Here is a 23,459-nt window from a genome sequence, read left to right as displayed (position 1 = left end):
TTATTTTTCAGTTAGCAAATAGCACTCTTCCCAAATCTGCAAGTTCCTCCTTCACTCAATAAAGAATATATATATATATACTCCTGAGCTGGACTTTAATTTTATGTGAACAACTTTTTATTTCTATAAACTTTGCTTGCTCTCATTGCCACACCTCCATGCCTGGCTTTATAAACATCAATGAGTCACAAATCTATGTAAAATAAAAGTGAGAAAGCAAAAAAGAGCCTTCCACAGCGAAAAAACTTTTAAGTTGCAGAGGTATCAGTGAATTCACTGGTATTTGTAAGAGCAAAGGATGTGCTCAAATACTTGAACCAAGGAAGATAGAAATATTTTTATACTCTCTCTAAAAACCAAATTAAGAAGTTGGAGACCTTTGTTGTCCTTGCACTCAAAGTTCTGCTAGGTTTTGACTCTGTCCTGTTTATATATTGTTACAATTTCGAAAATGTAACCAGGTTCAGTGCTACTGTAGAGGGTAGATACTGATGGGCATGTGATGGGCATCAGTATTGTGATAAAAAAAAAAAAGTATAACTACCTAACCCCAAATGAAACAGACTCCTTTAGGGAAGTCCTATGAATCACAGTGTGCAGACAATGTGACTGGCAAAAACCAAAGCCAAGTGTGCAGAACATGGTCCCCCTCTTCCTTTCCCTGCCCTCCCTCCTCTGCTCTCCTCCCCCCTCTTCCCTTCCCTGCCCTCCCTCCTCTGCTCTCCTCTCCCCTCTTCCCTTCCCTGCCCTCCCTCCTTCTGCTCTCTTCCCCCGTCCTTCTTTCTTTACCCTCCCCTTTTCCATCCTTTTCTGCCCTCTTCCTACCTATTATTGTTTCCTTATCCTTTTCTCTTTCAGATTTTGAATAATGAAAGACAAGTTGTACCCCACTGTCACTTGTTTTACAATGCCTTTAAAAATTGTTTCATAAATGCAGGTGGAAAATGGCATTACTGATGGTAAATATCAGCTTACATAAAGCTCATGAGTTACCTTCTAGTGCAGGTAAAAGTGATGTCCAAAGCACTGTATCTACAATCTCTACCCGAATGAAAAGGACTATTTTGCCTGTCAATTCTCCAAATTATGAAGCATTATGAAGCATTTATATTTTAATAATAAAACAGACACTGATTTAGGTGTACACAGTTGGCTTACAGAAGCAGATCACTCTGGTATTTCATTAGTTCCACACCTAAAATGTTTTCTCTTGATTACAGGCAGTAAGTGGAAGCCACAACTAATTTCTGTATTTTATGAAGTCATGGTGTACATAATATTGAAGGCAGAAAGGGTAAATCTCATGCTTTAAAATATGTGAACCCAGTTATACAGCAATATAAAGCAAAAAAAAAAAAAGCCTTGAAGAAGACTATAATCCTCCAAAACATGCATTGTTCAATTATTTACAAGATATGTGAAACCCTTAGTAGACAGTGATGAGATGTGGATCGTGTAAGGAAGGACTAGGCTTTTCCTGGAACTAATTTATAGTCTCCTACTGGCAGTAAATAGATTTATTTAAATCTACCTAGTCAATATTAATAGATATTCTCTTTTAGCTGCCCCTTTTATTCCCTTGAAATTCCCACCCACTTCTTAAAGAGTATCTGCAGACATATGTACTGAACAACAGGCCACCTCCCTTTGATAAGGCAGGAGCTGCCTTTGACTTTACAGCTATCTCCAAGTGTTGGGCAGATGGTGATGGATGAGTTTGTTTCATTCTGGAAGCAATCTTCATCAGCCTCCAGGTCAGCACTTTACATCTTTAACTGCAATATAATCTGGTAAAGTTATCTATGCTTGCTGGACTTTCATGTTCTCTATCAAGTAATAATAAAGGTTACTTTTAATTCTATTTTCCTACCTTTTAAACATGTCTGGCAGGTGAAGAAAAGTCCCTCTTGCTTCATAAAAGCTGTTTTTCTAAAGATAATCTTTTGCACATTTCCAAGGATATGAGAACTGTCCACCAAGAATCTGCTGCCACTTTGGGGACAGGAGTCTTCTATGGACTCACTGTGACCAAGGAAACAAGCTGTTACCTAGCAACATGGTCATCTAGGAGGTCACATTACCACTCTCTGGGAGCTCATCAAAGGAGTTCCTGTGCTCCCAGCACAGGTTAACAATGAGCATTGCTCACAAAGAGTTGTTAAAACTATAGTGTAACTTGAATCTTGACTACAGAAATTAAAGATACAGCAGGAGGGGGCTGAACATCTGCAGCCATACCCTAATGCTTACTGTCTTCATTATCATTATTTTTCATTGAAAAATAGATTTTTTCATACATTATATTTTGATTACTGTTTCCCCACCTCCACTCCTTCCATCCAGATCCACACTCTTTCTGTCCTTCACTTAAAAAACAACAGGCATTTATGATACAATAATAAAATAAGAAAAAACAAGCAAATCAGAATAGAACAGAGAGAACAACCAGAAGATAAACAGCCAAAGAAAAAATACATACACACAAAAACCCATATACAAATGCAGGGACACACATGTTCACACACATAGGAATCCCATAAAAACATAAAACCAGAAAATAAGTATGGAAAGGACCTGTGGGGTTTAAAAAAATTATAACACTAAAAACCTCCAAAGGTACACTCAAGTTAGTTTTGTGAACCCTTTGGCCAACAACTTGATTAGATGTAACCCATTTCCAGTACTGGAAGCTTCATTTAATGACAAGAGATGTCCAATTGGGGCTCTGTTTCCCACAGACAGAGGGGAGATTTGGTGATTTGTTACTTGGTAATTTCGTTTAGATCGACTTCATATATGTAAATATTTTAGGAAGCTTCTACTGTGTTAGGTTTCCATAGAGCCCCTTAAATGACCCTTTGATTTAGCTGTCCCTCCACTTTGCTATCCCTCTCCATTTGATTCTCCTATTTTAGTATCCCCCTCATCCATCTATAACTATTTGATCTATTTCCCCTTTCTAGGGAGATTCATCCCTCCCAACTAGTCCCTTTTTCTATAACTAATTTCAGTGGTTGTATGGATGACATCTTGCTTATCAATGACTTAACAGCGAACCTCCACATATAAGTGCATACATACCATATTTTTCTTTCGGATTCTGGATTATATCACCCAGGATGACTTTTTTCTAGCTCCATTCATTTAATCACAAAGCTAATTTTTAACAGCTAAGTAATATTCCATTGTGTAAATATACCACATTTTCTTTACTCATTAATCTGTTCATGGGCATTTAGATTGTTTCCAATTTCTGTCCATAATGAATAGAGAAGCAATGAACATGGATGAGCAAGTGTCTCTGTGGTGGGATGTAGAGTCTTTTGGGTAGTATAGCCGAATCTTGAGGTAGATCAATTCCCAGCTTCCTGAGGAACTGCCATACTGATGTCCATACTGGCTGTACAAGTTTGCATTGCATCAGCAATGGACAAGTGTTCCCATTATGCTACATCTTCTCCAGCGAGGGCTGTATTTGTTTTATTGATCTTGGCCATTCTGACTGATGTAAGATGAAATTTCAAAGTGGTTTTGATTTGCATTTCCCTGATGACTAAAGATATTGAACATTTCTTTAAGTACTTCTCAGCCGTTTGAATTTCCTTTTTTTGAGATTTCTCTGTTTAAATCTGTATCCCATTTTTAATTGGGTTATTTGTTTTCTTGATGTCTGGTTTTGTGACTTCTTTATATATTTTGGATATTAGCCCTCTATCAGATATATAGTTGGTAAAAATCTTTTTCCATTCTGAAGCCAGCCATATTGTCAGAATGATGGTGTTCTTGGCTGTACAGAGCTTTTCTATTTTATGAGGTCACATATTTTAACTGCCACTCTTAGTGCCTATGCTATTGATGTTCTACTCAGAAAGTCCTTTCCTGTAACAATTAGTTCAAGACTATTCCCTGCTTTTTCTTCTATCAGATTATGTGTGTATGGGTTTATGTTGAAGTCCATGATCATTCTCAAGTTGAGTTTTGTGCAGTGTGAATAACAGAGATTGAGTATAAAGAGGATTTGCATTCTTCTACATGTAGACATCCTATTTGACCTGCATCGTTGGTTGAAGAGGTTGTCTCACATCCAGTGTATCCCTGGCTTCTTTATCTTAAATCAGGTGTCCATAGATGTGTGGACTTGTATCTGGGACTTCAGTTTGGTTATATTGATCAACACATCTACTTTTGTACATATATGATATATTTATTAGTATAGCTCTGTAGTACAATTTGAGATCATGGGTGGTGATAACCTCAAACAATTCTTTTACTATTCAAAATTATTTTAACTGTCGTGTGTGTGTGTGTGTGTGTGTGTGTGTGTGTGTGTGTGTGTGTGTGTTTGTATATGAAGCTGAAAATTCTCCTTTCAAGTTCTGGGCTCTAGTGGGGGAAAATATTGTCTTGGCTGTTATTGATTCTGTTTTTATGCTAGTGTCTAGGAATCTGGGACTGGGATGGTTGTAATTCTTGGTGGTGATATCTAGTCTTGTCTTTGTTGGGTGGGTGTTCTGTTAGTTGTTGTTCTGTTAGTTGGTTAGGTCTAGTTCTTATGAGAGTGTGGTGGCTGTGGGCTGCCTGGTAGGGAATGCTTCTGCCCTGACAGGAGTTGCCCCTGTTGGTAGAACTTATTTTCTAGGTATTGGGGCCTCACACTTAGGAATAGGGATGGGCTAGAAAGGGGTTTATGGTGTCCACAGGAGGGAAGAAAGCGGAGTCTGCTACCACGATCCGCTTAGGTTCCTGGGAATGGGGACAGAGAAGGTAGAAAGGCCCTAGCAGGTGATCTACTGCAAAGATGGGCTTGATAATGAGGGATTGGATTTGGAAGAGAGGAGAGAGAGTGAAGATTGCCTACCGGATTCCCTGGCAGGCATGGCTCGCAGGTTCCCAGGGAATGATTGTGAGAGTTGGAAGCTGAAACAAAGGGATCAGGAGGTGAGGAGCTAGTACCATTATTGAAATGCTTGTGTGTTTGCTTTTCCTGAAGTAGAAGCCCTGTACAAAATGTCGCTTGGTATTTAGTTTCTTGCTTCTTTTCCATGAGTTTAGAATTAGAAGGGATAAGATGAATTATAATTGATTCCTGCTTGAACTTTGTGCAAATGAAACTCCTTTAAATACAAGGGATTCTTCCTTGTCTATAACAAGAAAGAAACATACTCTATTTCAAAACAAACATTTTACCTCTTTTCACAGAAAAAAGGAATAAATATCATGTTTTATTTGTATAATTATTTACTAACCCATTAAGTTGGCTCAGGATGTCTACTAGATACATAGATCACATTATATTTTTAATTTCATCAATCAATAAAATGCAAGTTCTATAAGCCTGCAATTTGTGTCTCCTCCACAAATCTAGACATTTAACTATTTTTAAAGTCTTGGACAGTTTCATATATGTATATAATAAATTTTAGTCATTTTCACTCCCATAGTCTCCTCTCTCAATCCCTTCCCTCTCCTGCAGAAGTCTCCCTCCTATTTTCATGCCTTGTATATATGTGGCCCATGGAGTTCAATTTAAATTTCCTTAATGAGTGTGGGTAGGAGTTTATTTACTAAAGCATGGGCAACTTATCAGTGGCTACCCCAGTGAAGAAAAATAAGACACTGTCTCCTGACTAACATTAACTGCTTGAAGACCCACAGGGAGGGATGAACCTCATTTGCTCCTACACATCGGTGCTTCTGGGGCTGAGAAATTGCTGTTTGCAAAAAGTGTAGGAAACTCTTCCACAGACTTTTCTGCTTCTGAGAACAAGACATGAGGGAAAGCATTTCACTCAAATCTAACTTCAAAACAAGGTTTTTGTTATATATTTAAAACTGCCATTCTTGCTGGGTACAGTGGCACACATCTATTGTCCCAGCTGCTTGGGAGGCTGAGGCAGGAGGATCACTGGGTCTGCCGGTTCTGAGCTGTAGTGCACTACAGCAGATAGGGTGTTCCCTACGTTCAGTATCAATACGGTGACCTCCAAGAAGTAGGGGACCACAGCTTGACTAAGGAGGAGTGAACATCCCAGTTCTATAAAATACAGTGATTTCCAGTCTTTCTTTTCTGCACTGTAGACTCTCAGGTCAATTCTCATTCTATGAGTCTCTAAATAATTTTCTAACTTCCTTTCTCTCTCACCTCCCCCATCTCTTTTTCATTCTTACTCTCACCTGACCAGTCAGACAAGTATCCCCATAGGAATTCACCATCCATTTATGTTCTTGATCACACCTCCCAGTCCTTTTCCTCTCCTCATCTGTTAGAAGTATGCTTTATCAACGCTTCTCTCTGTTGAGAGACTCTATTCCCGCCTTTTGTCTCTAACTGGAGGTCTAGAGATTCTCTGCCCTCTACATCACCCATGTCATTTTTATTCCCTGAATCATTCCCACATATAGAAGCATGTGTAGTTTTTCTCATTTAAAACAAAAGTTTTAGAAAAAAAAAACCTCTCTCTAACCCACTTCTCTCTTCAGCTTCTTTCTCAACATGTTACTTTACATCTGCTGCAGAATACAAGACAAGATGAAAAGTGATTTCAACACCTGCTGCTTCCAATCTTCTTCTTAGACTCGGTTAAACTAACCCAAATGTTTCACTTCACTGTTCTACTAACCTACTTCTGGCAAAGTCATGGATGATTGACAGTCTACCTGATTTAATAGTGGATTTTAAATCCTCAGCGGAATCTATGCATTCTCTTCTCCCAGCTGACTTGGTTTGACATATAAGGTCCCATGTACAATGCCTTTTCTTCTTATTTTATAATCTCCTCTACTATTTAATACTCATCTCCCAAACTCTATCATTACTGTGCTCAGACCTCAATGTTTAGATTTCTGCCTCTCTCTGTCTCTCTGTCTCTGTCTCTGCCTCTCTCTCTCTCTCTCTCTCTCTCTCTCTCTCTCTCTCTCTCTCTCTCTCAACTCCATTAATGACTAAGGATATATAAACAAATATTCTACATGACAGTGATTCTAAAATGTATACCTGTATAACTATAGAAATTTATCCCTCCTTCCATCTCTCTGTTCTCCCTTCCTCTTCCTATTTATCTTCCCTCTCTAGACTCACATGGATATCTTACATGCATCTCAACATTACATCCCTGAAGTAAACTTTCAAAAAGCTCACTCATGTGCTACCCATTCTTGAAGTGAAATACAAGGCACCAATATATATCATTTTTAAAAAGATAATATTTCACAATTATATTTCTTTTGAAGTAACAAAGCAATCAAGGCTTGGACTGACTAACATTCTGGACTAATATCTAGTTTTAAAATTAATCTTACTTTGTTTCCCTTATACTTCAATGTCAATTTAAAAAAGGAGAATCTCACATCTGGAACATAACCTATGAAAAATAAGCTTTTGTTTATGAGTATTTCTCAAGGTAATAGATAATTTTATCAATACTACAGAATCAAAACATAGAACTTATAAGCAGCTTATGATAATTGTAGTAGCCTACATACAGGCTTCATATTTTCTTCAGGACTGATGTGAATGAATAAGGAAAAATGTGTATATTCACGATGCTTGAGAACAGAGACCAGGGACTGGAAATGTAGGTCAGTGGTAGTGCTGAATGCCCAGCATACAGAAGGCCATGGGTTCAATCCCTAATGAGAGAAAAATTAGAAAGAGAAAAATGGCAGAGACCAGCAAAACTTTAAAACAACTGAATCAAGTCCATTGAGTTTCTCATTAAAAGGTCTAGCCTCATCATACAGCAAGACTAGAGATCAGTCTAGACAAAACCACGGCAGATCAGAAAACAGAAAGAACCTGAAGTTGACTTAGCACAATGTTAACCACTAGAAATACTAAACCTACTCTGAACCAAAAATAGTATAATATTTAGGCAATCAGAACAGGGAACTACTGGGCAATGTCTTCAAAGAATGCAAGACATAAAATTACAAGTGGCACGTGAAGAATCCTTTTCTGAAACTTATATCTTCTGAGAAAGATAAAAACAGACAAAAAAGAGGGATGGTAAAGTGCCAGCTGGTCTATGAAAAAGAAAAGAAGAAAAGGAACATCTTAAAACTTTACAAGGCAAAGTATACTAGACCAAATGATGAAAATGTGCATGTGGTAGCTGAAATGAAAATCACCCCACAGGCTCATAGGGACTGGCATTATAGGGAGGTGTGGCTTGTTGGAGTAGGTGTGGCCTTATTGGAGGAAATGTGTAATTGGGGGCAGGGTTTGAGGTCTCAGTTCAAGTGAGGCTAGTATGTTTCAGTTTCTTGCTGTGCATGCAGATCCAGATGTAGAATTCTCAGCTTTTTCTCCAGCACTTTATCTCTGTATGCCACCATGTTTCCCACCATGATGATAATGGACTACACCTCTAAACTGTAAGACAGCCCCAGTTAAATGTTTTCCTTTATTAAGAGTTGCCTTGGTCATGGTGTCCCTTCTCAGCATAGAAACCCTAACTAAAATGGTACATAAGCTCATAATGTTTCCACTGTAATACTCAGAACATGTAAATACATCACCTTACACGGCAAAGGGCATTAAGGTTGAAGATGGAGTCAGGACCTCTGCTCTTTCTGTCTTAAATATCCCCAGTGTTTAATGTGTTAAAATCAATGAAACCAATGACCATTGACAGGAATCTCCAGAATAGGAGATTTCTAACTATTGTTGAAAACAAAAGCCAGTCTACACTGACAGGAAGCCGGTGGGTATTTGTTTGGCCATGTGGGAAGTGTGGGGCACAGCAGAGGATGGGATTCCAGGGGCAGACAAGAAAAGCAGACAAAAAAATGCTGAGTTATGTTTATGATGTTTATCTGATTGCAACAAGAATTTCACAGGTATGGATGGATGTCAAAACACAAAACTACTTGAAATATATAGTTTGTTAAATCCAACCATTCATAAACACTTGTAAAGAGAAGGAAAAGAAAGAAGAAAAAGATTGAGAGGTTGTGAAAAAGCAGAAGGACAATGCCAAAGAGGAGGAGAAAAGAAAACAGAAGCAGAAGAAACAGAAAAAAAAGTGAAACAAGTGCAGAAATACAATGAAGCTGAGGAGAAAACCCGAGTCTTTGTGTTCATGTTCTTGTTTTGACGCCAATTTTGTCTACCAGTAACGAATGTTTGGATTTTAAATTGAGCTTCAACAAATGGATCACTATTCTGATCTGTTTGATACATGGAGTTCTGTATGCTTTCTTTTTTAAGAGATTTGCTTACATGTTTTGAAAGCCACTGGGAGCCCTGTTAAAATGATTCAGTGTATTTGTGATGGGTCATGTTAATGCATTTTAACCTACAAGTTTTTAATCATAGAATATCAGTATTCTCCCTCCCATCCTCTGTCATTCTTTATCTGGATCTTTCTGTTATTCATGCTGACTTTAAACTTGTGGGTTTGCCTCTTGACTGCCTCAGTGAGTAGTAATATTCTTTCTTGACCTACTTGGCAGTTATAGTGGCATTTTTATAGTTACACATCTATTCATTAGTTTCTAGATAATATTTAGATTATCAAAAACTTATTAATCATGGAAATTTTCCATGAAAAGGAAAGTCAAAGTCTGGTAGGAATGGGAAGTTCAAAAACAAAGCACCAAGAAAAGGCAATGTACCTCACAGAACCACATTGGAAGAAGCCCCGGGGTACTAGAAAGTGAAGCATGATGGGAACAAATAGTATCCTAAAATACATGCCTACTGAGCAAGGTCAAAGGGTGTGGCCTGAAACCTCTACCAAAATAATTAAAAATATGGTTATAATTTTATGTATTTCTCAACTTTTCTGTGATTAACTATTCCTTTCATATGGTTTTCTAGGATAGTGACAAGTCTAGTTTAGCAAAACCTGGGTAAGTCAGACAAGAGGTGAAGATCACTAGGGTCAGGGCATACCAAATATAAGAAAAGTTCGGTGCCATGTCTTCTCCCAATCACACTTCTCAATCCGCTTTGCAACTCTGGAAGTAATAAAGTAATCTCTAGTTGCCATGACTGTGCAGAATAGGTGATGATATTATAGAAGAAAAAAAAAACTTGGTCATTCTGCCTCAAGTAAGACTTTAACCTTAACACAACATATGTGTGTAGAACAAGCATTGTGTTGGGTTCTGACAGCAGAGGGGAATGGTACTGAAACAACCATTCTGCTCATGTCAGATCAGATTCACATGTATATTAAGTATATTAATACATATACGCAGTGGGCGATGACAGCAGATTTCTGCATAGCAAAGAGCCGAATCCCATCTAGAAGTTGAAGGAAGGGCTTTTTCTAAGCAGATGAGTAGCTAAAGTGTCTTGTTTTTTGTCCCTACGGGCTGTCACCCACCACTCTGTAACTGACATTGCAGAAGGTTCTCTCCCTGATCTATGTTGCTCACCCTGATGCCTGCAAATAGACGTGTCCACAATTACCCAGCTGATATGAAAGATGGAAAGCTGTCAGGCAGCTCAGAGATGGACCATAAGCTTCATGGTACAGCTCCTGGGAAATGTGATCATAAATATGGTGCTCGCAGAAAATACTTCAAGGGGCTGTATTCAGTACAAAATCATTGGTTGGACTCGCCCAAAACCTGACGTGGAAGCTTCAAGAAAAAAATTATTCTTATCTGACAATATACAAGTAGATAAGAAAACAAGACAAATGCTGAGGAACTTCCATTACATATTTCTAGTAGAGTTATATGTCTCATATTCCATTATTTGGGGGAGAATATAGTCACATTGACAATTCAGCTTCACCCTGTTTTTTCCTGAGGTATGAACGTTGTTTTGTCTAAGTTGTTGCTTAGTTTGAGTGCGTGGCCCATGGCAGATTTTAGTTCAGAAACCTGCTTTAACTAGAAATGGATTGATATTCCTCATTATTGGAGAATAAAACTCTTTTTTTAAATAGCAAAGAAGTTGTAGTGGTACTCGTTAAAAAGCAGCCTAAGACACAAGAAACTTTATTGAAAGACTGGTATTAGCTAAAAAAAAGTTGAGGAAAAGCAGAAGGCAGTCCAGGTTCTATTATTTTTAATAACCATATCATATGAAATCTTCTATCATAATTATATATATATATATATATGTACAGATGTATGTATACAAAGTATAGAGGCAGCTTTTACATTTTCACTAAAGATACTCTAAGTTTGCATTGTGGAATAGTTATGGATTAAACTTTGAGTATGGTATAAATATAAATGTTTTAGTTAATTATTGATAAAATTTTATTTTTGTTCTCAAAAATAAATAAAATAAAAATAATGGCAATATTAGGTTATGTTATCATTTCTAAAACAAAAAGCATATCAAAGGGGCAGGAATGATGGCTTAGATAGTAAAGTGTTTGCTGTGTAACCATGAGGACCTGAGTTCAGAACCCCGGGGCCCACATAAAAAGCCCACCGTGGTTATGTATACACGCCTCTTATCCCAGTGACGGGGAGGCAGATACAAGAGGATTCCTGGGGCTTGCTGGCAAACTAGTCTTGCTAAAATCAGTGAGCTCTAGATTCAGCAAGAGAACCTGCCTAGAAAAAAAAGATGAAAAGCAACAGAGTAAGACAGCATAAGTATCATCCTCTGGCTTACATAAACACACACACACACACACACACACACACACACACACAATGTGCATCTAGACACATACAGGTGAACACATACAGCTAAGGTAAGCCATGAGTGTCTAGAAATCTATTCATGTCTTTTAATTTTTCCAATGTATTGAAATATAGGTTTTTACAATGTACTTGAATTATTTTATGAATCTTAGAGGCACGTGCCCTTCTCCCTCTCTTGGTTAGTTTAGTAAGAGTTTCACAATTTTATTTCTCCCTAGAATACACTCTGGTTTGTTGACTGTTTGTTCATTTCCATTTTCATTATGTTCTGCTCTGATTTTTTTTTTCCCATCCACTACCCTTGTGTTTCTATTATCCTTATTTTTCTACGGCTCTATGTTCATCATCAAGTTTTACTTGAAACGTCCCTAATTTTTTAAATGTATGCATTTATGATGATAAACTTCCTTCTAGGCCTGCTTGCATCATGTGTCATGGGTTCTGGTATTTTTGTAATTATTTAAGTCTAAGGATTTTTAATTGCCCTCCTGATTGCTTCAATGGCCCATTCACCACTCAATACAGTGTTAAGTCCTCATAATCTTGTATGTATTCTCTTGCTGTTGATTTCTAGTTTTAGTACATTGTAATAAAATATAACACAACATTTATACTTTTAAATGTTCATTAAGGTTACCTTTCTGTTGTCCAGTGTTTTAAAGGATGATTACGGGATGCTGAATGAAATATGTATTCTTGAGTCTTTGAGTGGAATATTCTGAAGATGTCTGATAAGTCCATTTATCTGTAACATCATTTGACACATGTCTTTTCTTGTTGATTTGTTTTGTCTAGTTAATTTGTATATTAGTAAGAGTGGACCTTCAAGTCACCCCCCCCCAACTAACATGTTCCCATCAGTCTGTGCCTTTACAGATGGTTGTGCTTATATTATGAAATTGAGTATGCTGATGTTTGGTATATATAATTGCTATGTCCTTTGGATAGATTATTCCCTTGATAAATATGAAATAGCTTTCTTTATCTTTCATAATTTTATTTTCAAGTCTTATTTGTCAGACATTAACATAGCTACACCTCCAATTAAAAAAAAGATTTCATCTTTTGGACTGTTTTTTTTCTATTACATTTCTCCTTTTGCTTCAAAGTTTGTTTGTCTTTGCCAGTGATATGCATTTCTTATAAACAACAAGTTGATATATCCTGTATTTTTAATCCAACCTGCTACTTTGTGCTTTTTGTTTGAAAACTTGACATCCTTAGCATTCAGTTACTACTGAACTGTGTGCATTATTCAAAGGTATAATTAACAAACCCTTTAGAAAATCTCTCTCTTTAGAAATCTGGACTGTATTTTCTTGTTTGTCTTAGGCTTTAATGATAGTAGCTTGTAGACCAGTCTTTGGATCTTTGAGAGTCATAGCTCCATTCTATATTAGTAAACAGAAGCAATAATAAAAGCAACAACTTCTTCAGCATCGACTTACTGATCTTCCATGAAGCCCACAGATGCCCTGGGGCAGGTCATTCCACTTTAATCCATATGCTATGACAAGATAAGATCATAGGTGTGCAAGAGACTGTGTGACATATGGAAAATGATTCCATGTTTTCAGATAAATTATGAGATGATAAAAACAGTTCTACTCTGGACACATTTTATATATATTGATTAATTAAATCCAAGAGAATAATGAAATAATTTCTAGGGTTTGTTGTTGGATCCTAATGGCTCCCTCGGGGAAGGGGGTGAGAAGGCACGACAGATACTGGGAGTCAGTTGAAGGCAAATAATGAGCTTGTTTATTCAATAACAGGGAAGGCCTTATATACCCTCCTCCCAGCATCCAGTCTGCGTGGTCATCCCTCCTTGGCTGGGCATGATCAGGAACTCTGATAGCAACTAGGAACTCTGACAATGCAGTTGCTAGGCCTTCAAGCAGACTCTACATGATCAGGACCTCTGACAGCAACCAGGAACTCTGAAGGCACCTGTTGCTAGGCCTTCAGGCAGACTCTCGGTATGCGCATAAGGAAGTACATTATGTGCATGCCTTGGCAACTGTTCTGAGCCAATTTTCTCGACCCTGTGGTCCTGTCCTACTACAAGGGTTGTTCCAAAACTTTTGATCTACCCACTATTGATTATATCAGTATTGTTTATGTATATATATATATATATATTGTTTATATAATACTGTTTTTCTCACATATGTAACATCTTACATAAATTAACACAAAACAATCATATTCTAAAGGTTTTTATTCCTTATAGTCAGCTAGTCAAATGCCAGTTCAACTCAATCTTTAAAAGTATGTCATTTTGTTGTGAGAGATGTCTTGGTAAAGCTTTGTCTATCCTATTATTTGGTGACTACATACAGATTTCTTCCATATTTGTATATATTTTAAAAATCTTCTACTGAGTAGGTTTCTATAAAACCCTTCAAATGATTCAGTGCCAGGAATGGTTTACACATAATTGAGTTTTTTTTTTCCTTTTACCAAAGGGGCCTCATGAAAATCTCTAAATAAACCAGGCTATGCCAAAGCTATTGATTGTAATCCAGAAATGGTAAGACCCTATTGCTAAAGACAATACCTACAATCTCATTGAACATGGAGAAGTCAAGCTGGTGCCTATCTAGAGCCTTCACCCCAACTGACTAGTGGTCATGGTACTGGAAAGTGCTCTGCATGATATCAGAGGAGAAAGGTAAGCACCAATCCAGCTATAAACTCCATCTACTATGATGACCTGCCTAAAATATACACCAGTAAAATAGTGGCACAAACGTTGTTGTGGAGTAGCCAACTACCATCTGATTGGATATTAGACTTAAGGCCCACTCTATGAGATATAACCGATGCCTGACCCTGTTTGGGTGAACTGAGACTAGATAGGCCAAGGACCTAGAGGATAACCAAATACCTTGGTTCTGCTAAAGCAGCCTAACAATAAATGACTCATCACAATACTCTGCTATACTCATAGATCAGGGCCTTGTTCAGCCATTAGCAGAGAAGCTTCCTCCTATAGGATATGTGAACAAATTCAGAGACCCACAAGTGGAAAATGTGCAGAGAGTGAGAGATCTTGGAACACTTGGCCCTAAGTGAGATCTCTCAATCAAATCTCTTCCCCTCATGGGTCAGGGAACTCATGGAAGTAGAGGAGAAAAGACTGTAAGATACAGTGGGGATGGAAAACACCAAGGAAGCAAACCCTTCTAGACACAGTCGAATTGACAATGCTTGAGAACTCACAGAGACTCTGGCAAACCAGATGGGGTCCCAGCACTGAGAAGAGAGGCAAATACCAGCCTGCTTCCTTACACCAGAAGCTATCATCAATTGATAACCACTTACAATGAAAAAATGCATTTTTTTTCCAGTAGAGTCTCACTGGGTACACAAAGCACAATTAAGGGTGGGCACCATGCCCAGTAGTAGATGGTCAACACAAAACAAACTCAGTGGTATTTTGGAGGTGATTTTGTCTCATAATACTTTGCCTGGGTATCTTTTTTAAATCTCACAAGTCTTTTGCATGTATATTACTTTCTAATTTTTGTGTTTTTATGGAATTTCTTGTGTGCAAACACACTTGTACCTGAGTCTGTATGCGTTTTTTTACCCACCCACCTCCTTTGGCTATTATTTTTCTATTGTTTTTGGCTATTTGACTATTGTTTTGTCTTATTCTGGTTTGTTTGTACTTATTTTATTTTATCTTATTTTATTTTATTCTTGCTTTTTGGTGCCTGGTTGTTTTCAAATAAGAAAGAGAAACAAAGGGTGCAGATTTGGGTGGACGGGAGGTGGGCAGGACCTAGGAGGAGTTGGGGGAGAGGAAACCATACTCAGAATATATTGTATGAAAAAATATTTTTTAATTTAAAACTATGATGTCATATGTACTAAGAATCTCATTGTGTTTTGCTAAAACCTCTGATAATTACTGAAATTTCTTATCTATGTGTTTTGCTTCTTCAGGTGAAGGGAGGTTTATAAGTCTGACTTCTTAACAGACTGTAATTCTATTATTGCATTCTAATTGAACAATAGAAGTGTGTGTGTGTGTGTGTGTGTGTGTGTGTGTGTGTGTGTGTGTGGTGTTGTGCCTGTAGCATATCATCTTCCCAGAAAATAAAAATTTATTCATAATAATTTATAATAGTTTTGCTACTTTACATTTGAGGTCACTCAAATTATTATTACCAATAAATCACTGTTAAGTATCTTAATTAACAATCTCTCACAATGAAACCCCAATTCTGATTTTATTATGCTGACCATCACTTTGCCTAGTAAAGTGCTTTATGTTTAAATGTGATCTTCCTAAAATGAGTAAATGCCAAGTAATCTTAGTGTATCTGAAGTCATTTTTATTACCTGAAGCCAACAAAAAGTCTGTTTGTTCTTAGAGCAGTTACTTAAAAGTATTGTTAAAATAAGCATTAAAGGTAAATACAAAGTCATACTAATTTTTTATCATTGCTTTCTTCAATGAAATATAGGAACTATTATTAGGTTTGGGGAGGCAAAGAAAGGTCAGCATATGCAGAAGACTGGAGCTGAGAGACCTGATTGCAGTATGGAGCTTTGAAAATCAGGCTGGTTGGGGTCTAAATAAAAATAAATAACAATTCAAAATGAGGCTTTTGACACAAACTAAAATCTGACCAGAAAGAACCTTTATATGCAAGGAAAGGACCTTAATATACAAGTTATCATCTGAAGGAGGAGGACTCTTTTGAAGCATATTTCATTTAAAAAGCACCACCAAATAAGACCTTGGGGCTATCAGTATCAATCCAACTATGCAAAGCAAATAGAGATATGTTATCACTTCGCCTTATGAAAGAGTTTAACCTGATTTTGTAAGAACCACTAAGGCATCTTAATAAGGAGAACAATATGATAACAATCAAGGCTTCAACAAGATCATCTGACTGCATTGCAGATGTAGACTGCATAGAGCAAAATTGGAGGTCAAAGCCAACATAGGAGGGCCTTGGAGAGATGCAATATAAGCTTGATGGATTTGAGCGACCCCTTGGAAGTTCTCCTTGACAGGACTGGTCGACAAAAAGGGTAAGGAGAAGGGGGAAAATGACATCTAAGGTTTCTGACATTTCCAGCAAAGAGAACGGCGGTACTATGTGAAAAAATGGTAGTTGAAACTGTTCAGTTATCCAAAGACATTCAGATAGAAGCAACAGGAAAATGTATCTTAATATAGGTTTAGAACTCAGGGGAAGTGTAAATGAGGGACACGTGCTTGATGATGTAAATCACAGCACTGCATCAGACTGCTGGAGGAAATGTAAGAGGAGTGAAGAAGAAAGGATCCATTGTAAAGGGTGGAAAGCTTTAATGGATACTGCAGACCTACGCTGCTCTAGGCCAGGAGAGAACGAGGAGTCGGGGCTAGAACAATTAATGCTGTATGAGCTCCGAAGAGATTCGAAGGGAAAGAACACAGAGATCAGCAATTCTTTTTTTTTTTTTTTTTTTTTTTGGTTTTTCGAGACAGGGTTTCTCTGTGTAGTTTTGCGCCTTTCCTGGAACTCACTTGGTAGCCCAGGCTGGCCTCGAACTCACAGAGATCCGCCTGGCTCTGCCTCCTGAGTGCTGGGATTAAAGGCGTGCGCCACCACCGCCCGGCTCAGCAATTAATTTTAAATAATGTCACAGAGAATGACAATTCTCCCAATGTAGCAAGAGAAGAAAAAAGTGTGAGGACCAGAACATTTGCAGATGTGGCAGGAAGTTGAGAGAATCACCCCACAATGGAGCACCTGTTTCCTTTCCTTTTCAAGAAGGTAGAAAGGTAGTTGGAGAGAGTGTGCGTGAAGAAAATATCTGCCTGGCAAAGGAAGGAATCTTGAGTAATGGTCAATTTACGATTCTCATGTAGCCTTAAAAATGAGTATGGGGAGAGAAACAAATGTGATTCCAGAATTATTGTGAAACCAATTATTGTAGTTTACTGAAGAACATTAAATTTTACAAATATTAGAAATCAAACACATTCCTAGACAAGTTCTAATCTATTGGGTGGGTGTACACATGTTTCTTGAAATATATTAATTTGAAAACAATAAATATTGAATTTCATCCCAGTCTGGTTTCTAATCACTTATTTTCCTAAAGAATGGTAACAATATGCCTGTCTGAGGACACAGGTAGATGGTCCTACACCCATGTAGAAACAGGCAGCATTCAGTAGACAGTTCATTTGATAAAAGAGCACATGAAGTCAGTACTGAGGGTAACAAAGGTAATAGGAAAGAAATTTCATGGGAGGGAATGAGGGGTGGATTTGATAGAAACACATTGTATGTGTGTATGAAGTTCCTGAACAATACAATTTTAAAATGGTTTCCCTTGGAAATATTAAACTTGTAATAAATAAGCTACAAATCGATGGACCAAAACTTTTAGTGGATGATACCTTTAATACTTGAACATAATTGGACTCCCAGAGATCCACCTGGGGCCTAGTCATGGATCTCTGCCTCCAGGTCCATCAGTAGTTGGATGAGGTTTCTAGCACGACAATTAGGGTGTTTGGCCATCCCATCACCAGAGTAGGTCAGTTCGGATTGTCGCTCGACCATTGCCAGCAGTCTGTTGTGGGGGTATCTTTGTGGATTTCTGTGGGCCTCTCTAGCACTTTGTTTCTTCCTATTCTCATGTGGTCTTCATTTACCATGGTCTCCTATTCCTTGTTCTCCCTCTCTGTTTTTGATCCAGCTGGGATCTCCCACTCACCCAAGCTCTCTTTCCCTCGACCCTCGCCCTTCACTACCCCCACTCCTGTCCAGGCTGTTCATGTAGATCTCATTCCATTTCTCTGTCGTTGGGCGATCCCTGTGTCTTTCTTGGGGTCCTGTTTTCCAGGTAGCCTGCCTGGTGATGTGAGTAGCAGTCCAGTCATCCTTGTTCCACATCTAGTATCCTGTTATGAGTGAGTACATACCATGTTTGTCTTTCTGAGTCTGGGATACCTCACTCAGGATGATTTTTTCTAGATCCATCCATTTGTCTGCAAACCTCATGATGTCATTGTTTTTCTCTGGGAGTCCAATTAGCGAGAATGAGGAGGGTTTATATGAGAGAGAATTGTTGAGACCAAGGTTGGATAAAGCACAGAGACAAATAGCCAAACAAACGGAAACACATGAAATATGAACCAATGGCTGAGGGGTCACCAACTGGATCAGGCCCTCTGAGTGGGTGAGACAGTTGATTGGCCTGATCTGTTTGGGAGGCATCCAGGCAGTGGGACCGGGTCCTGTGCTCATTGCATGAGTTGGCTGTTTGAAACCTGGGGCCTATGCAGGGTCCCTTGGCTCAGCATGGGAGGAGGGGACTGGACCTACCTGGACTGAGTCCACCAGGTTGATCTCAGTCTGTGGGGAAGGCTTTGCCCTGGAGGAGATTGGAGTGGGGGGCGGGCTGGGGGGAAGGTGAGGGGGGCGGGAGGGGGGAGAACAGGGGAATCTGTGGCTGATATGTAGAACTGAATTGTATTGCAAAATAAAAATTAAAAAAAAAAAATACTTGAACATAGATATTCATATTGTGTTTTGGATTTTATTTGTTTTTGGATTTTGTTTTTGTTTTGATTTTTAAGAGTTTATATTAAAGTCCTATTTAATGATGCTACCTTTTATTTTCTTTTGATATTTTGGCTTATTTTATTCAATCCTTTTCCTCACAATTTCCATGATTTTTTTCTGGTATTTTCTACTTCCTCAATTATTTGTGTTTAAAAGAGCCATAAAATATAATTAAAGTATATAATATCTTAGGAATAATTTAATGACTTAATTTATTTTTTATTTAAATTTAAAGTGTATTTTTTTAATGTCGCCATAGTGAATTCCCTAAAGTTAATCAAGAATAAATTTTACTTCATCACAAACAGGAGCCTTTGCTTAATAATCTTTAAGTGAACAAGTGCTGCTACCTATGAGAAAAGTAGAGGTGGGTTAGTCCTTATCCCCACCCCAGGACAAACAAGGAATAGTTTTCACATTTTATAATACTGAAAAAAAAAATGATTTCTGTCATCTTTGAATTGTTCTTTTCTCTCACTTAAAGAATTGTTCAACATCCTTAGCTATCAGGAAAATGTGAATCAAAAGGCACTGAAATACCATTTTATATACCTGTCAAAATGGCTAAGATCAAAAATGCTAATGACAGCCTATGTTGGAGAGGATGTGCAGTAAGGTTAGCACTCCTCTGTTACTGGTGGGATGCAAACTTGTACAACCACTTTGGAAATCAGCATGGCAGTTTCTCAGAAAATTGAGACTCAATCTACCTCAAGACCCACTTATACCAATCTTGATCATATACCCAAAGGATGCCCAATCATACCACAAGGATACTTGCTCAACTATATTCATAGCAGCATTATTCATAATAGTCAGAATCTGGAAACAACCTAGGTGAACCTCAACAGAAGAATGGATAAGGAAAATGTGGTGTATTGACACGATGGAGTATTGCTAATCATGACATCATGAAATTTGCAGGCAAATTGATGAAACTAGAAAAAAAAACATTCTGAGTGAGGTAACTCAGACCCAGAAATACAAACATAGTATGTACTCACTCATAAGTGGATATTAGATGTAAAGCAAATGATAATGAAGCTACAATCCACAGCCCCAGAGAAGCTAGTTAACAAAGAGGACCCTAAGAGGGACACATGGATTTCTTTGGTGAAGGGAAAATAGATGAGATCTCCTGGGTAAACAGTGGCAGTGGGCGTGGAGGTGGTGGAAGGGAGGAGATGGGGGCATGGGAACATGAGGGATTGAGTTGGTCTAGTTGGGAGTGGGACAGAGAGGGAGAGAAATGAAAGAGATATCTTGATAGAGGAGGACATTTGGGGGTCAGGAAGAAACTTGTTGCTGGGAAAACTACCAGGAATCCAAAAATGACCCCAGCTAAGACTCCTAGCAATAGTTAAAGGGGTGCATGAACTGGCCATCTTCTATAATCAGATTGGTGACTAACCTAATTGTCAACAGAGAGCCTTTATCAAGTAAGTGATGGAAACAGATGCAAAGATCCATAGCCTGGCACTAGACCAAGCTCCGGGAGTCCAGTTGATGAGAGCGAGGAGGGATTTTACAAGCAATGGGGGTCAAGATCATGATTGGAAAGCCCACAGAGACAATTGGCCCAAGTTAATGGGAGCTCACAAACTCTGGACTGACCTCTAGGGAGCCTGTATGGGACTGACCTAGAACTTCTGCATGTGGGTGACAGTTGTGTAGCTTTGTCTGTTTGTGGGGCCCCTAGCAGTGGGATCAGGACCTATCCCTGGTGCATAAGTTGGCTTTTTGAAACCTATTCCTTGAGCAGGGATGCCTCGCCCAGCCTTGATGCAGGGGGAGGAGCTTGGTCCTGCCTCAAGATAATATGACATGCTTTGTTGACTCCCATGGGAGGCCTGCCCCTTTTTGAATGGAGGAGAAGTGAATGCTGGAGGGATAGTTTGGAGGTGTGGGAGAGGGAACAAGAAGGGAGGAGGGAGGGAAAATTGTGGTTGGTTTATGTAAAATAATTGAAAAAAATTAATCCATCTTTTAAGAAAAGAAATGGAATAAAGGGAGTGGTGACATCAGGGCAAGATCCCACCCACATGTTTCAAACTTGTGAAAAGAAATTACAGAAAAACTTAGAGCCTAGAGACAGGTGTGGTGGCACATGCCTTTAATCCCAGAGCTCAGAAAGCAGAGGCTGGCAGATCTCTAAGTTAGAGTCGAGTCTGGTCTACAGAGCAAGTTCCAGAACTGTTATAGAATATTATTTTAGGTTGTTTTCCATTCGTTTATGCTGTGGAACATAATGCAAAGTTGTGTTACATTCTTTTATGTCGCATTTGTTTAACTCTGTGAAGCTGTGTTACTTTGCCTGTATAAAGCATCTGATTGGTTTAATAAAGAGCTGAATGGCCAATAACAGGGCAGGAAAAAGGATAGGTGGGGCGAGCAGGCTGAGAGAATAAATAGGAGGAGAAATCTGGGAGGAGAATATCAGGGAGCAAAAGGAGAAGGAAGAGGTCTCCAGAGGTCAGCCACCCAGTTACACAGCAATCCATGGAGTAAGAAGTAAAGCAAGATATAGAGAAAGAGAAAAAGGTAAAAGCACAGAGGCAAAAGGCAGATGGGATAATTTAAGAAAAGCTAGATAGAAACAAGCCAGAAACAAGCCTCTGTGTGTGATTATTTGGGAGCGGGGTGGTAGGCCCCACAAAAGAGTAAAGAGCAAAAGAGCCAAAAGAGTAAAAATAACCAACAACACAGAACAGCCAAGCATAGGCTGTGAAGGTAGCCATCAAAAAGAGAAAGCCAGTGAAGATGTAATTGAAGATCTCTCAGCTCAAGGCCAGCCTGTTCTACAGATCCAGTTTCAACAGCCAAGGTTAGGCAATGAAGGAAACCATGGAAAACTGAAAGCTGATAAAGATGTAAGTGAACAAGGGGACCATGTTCCAACCCCAGCAAGCAACAGAGCTTGGCAGCTTTGACCACATCATTCTGGCTTTAGAGTCAAGGAGCAACTAAGCAAAGTTGATGAGGCCAGGCATGTGTCAGTGGTATTCCTGAATGGAGGCCTAGAGTGGCCATTGTGTGAAGCTGTGAAGTTAGAAGCCTGGATTGCTTTGGAGACCCCAAGATGTTGGAGATGCCAGAGCTGTGGAATACCTGCCAAGTAGAGCTGCTAACAAGGAATGGAACCAGCCCAAGAGAAAGAAATGTGTTTTAGTCAACAAAGCTGAAAGGACTTAGAGTTCTGAAGAGCATTTTGATATCAGACATGGAGACACAGAGTTTAGAGTTTTCCCAGCTGGTTTTCAGTCTTGTTTTGGCCCAGTATTTCCTCACTATGTTCCATTCCCTATGTTATTGGAAGAGTAATATATATCCGGTGTCATTATATGTTGGAAGTATGTGATCTGCTTTTTGCTTTTATTTTATAGGGGATTACTGTTAAGAGATTGCATGAATCTTAGAAGAGACTTCAAACTTTGGACCCTTAAATGTTGTTGAGATTGTGATAGACTATGGGGACTTTTGAAGTTGGACTAAATGCATTTTGCACTATGATATTGTTACAAGCTTATGCGGGCAGGGAGTGAAATGTGGTAGTTTGAATGTAATTGGCCTCCATAAGCTCATAAGGAGTGGCGCTAACAGGAGATGTGGCTTTATGGGAGTAGGTATGGCCTATTGTGGGAAGTGCGTCACAGGGGGGATGGGCTTTGAGGTCTCATATATTCTCAAGCCCTGCCCAGTGTCTCAGTTCACTTCCTGCTGCCTACATATCAAGATGTAGAATTCTCAGCTCCTTCTCCAGCACAACGTTTGTCTGTGTGCCACCATGTTGCACAATGGTGATAGTGGACTAAACCTCTGAAAATGTAATCCACCCCAGTTAAATGTTTTTCCTTTCTAAGAGTTGCCATGGTCAAGGTGTTTCTTCACAGCAATAAAAAAAATGTAACAAAACACCAAACATGTTCATCAACTACCATGGCTTTGTTCTAGTCCCTCAACACTTTTCATCTCAGATGCTACAACTATCTCCTTGGTCTGCTCTTATGAGATTCTTGCAAAGAAAAACTCCCCAAAATTTTGCTGACTGGTGTGTCTACCAACCAGTAAATATAGCTTCACTTGGAATTTTGATAACAATACTACAAGCCTTCACTAGATACATTGAATCAGAATTCAGTTTAAAAGATTCTACAAGTAATTTACATGAAGACAGTTTTGAGAATTTCATCTCTATACAGCATCTTTTTCCTAGACCACTTGCTTCCAAACCTCTGATGACTCTCTGTTGCT

General features: G+C 38.6%; 1 protein-coding gene across 3 annotated transcripts in view; it reads right to left on the bottom strand.

Moving 5' to 3' along the window:
• The window catches only part of LOC131912450 (uncharacterized), a 37,902-nt gene extending 35,893 nt beyond the window's left edge, over window positions 1–2,009 (bottom strand). For all 3 annotated transcript variants that reach the window (XM_059264739.1, XM_059264737.1, XM_059264738.1), the window contains exon 1: window positions 1,871–2,009. In XM_059264739.1, the coding sequence (XP_059120722.1) occupies window positions 1,871–1,881 (11 nt within the window). In that variant the 5' untranslated portion in view covers window positions 1,882–2,009. The remainder of the gene's footprint in view (window positions 1–1,870) is intronic.
• Between the last annotated feature and the right edge of the window lie 21,450 nt (window positions 2,010–23,459).

This window comes from Peromyscus eremicus, chromosome 6 (genome assembly GCF_949786415.1).
Source record: "Peromyscus eremicus chromosome 6, PerEre_H2_v1, whole genome shotgun sequence".
Lineage (NCBI taxonomy): Eukaryota > Metazoa > Chordata > Mammalia > Rodentia > Cricetidae > Peromyscus > Peromyscus eremicus.
The sequence above is the reverse complement of the archived record's forward strand: the minus strand, read 5'-3'. Positions and strand labels throughout refer to the sequence as shown.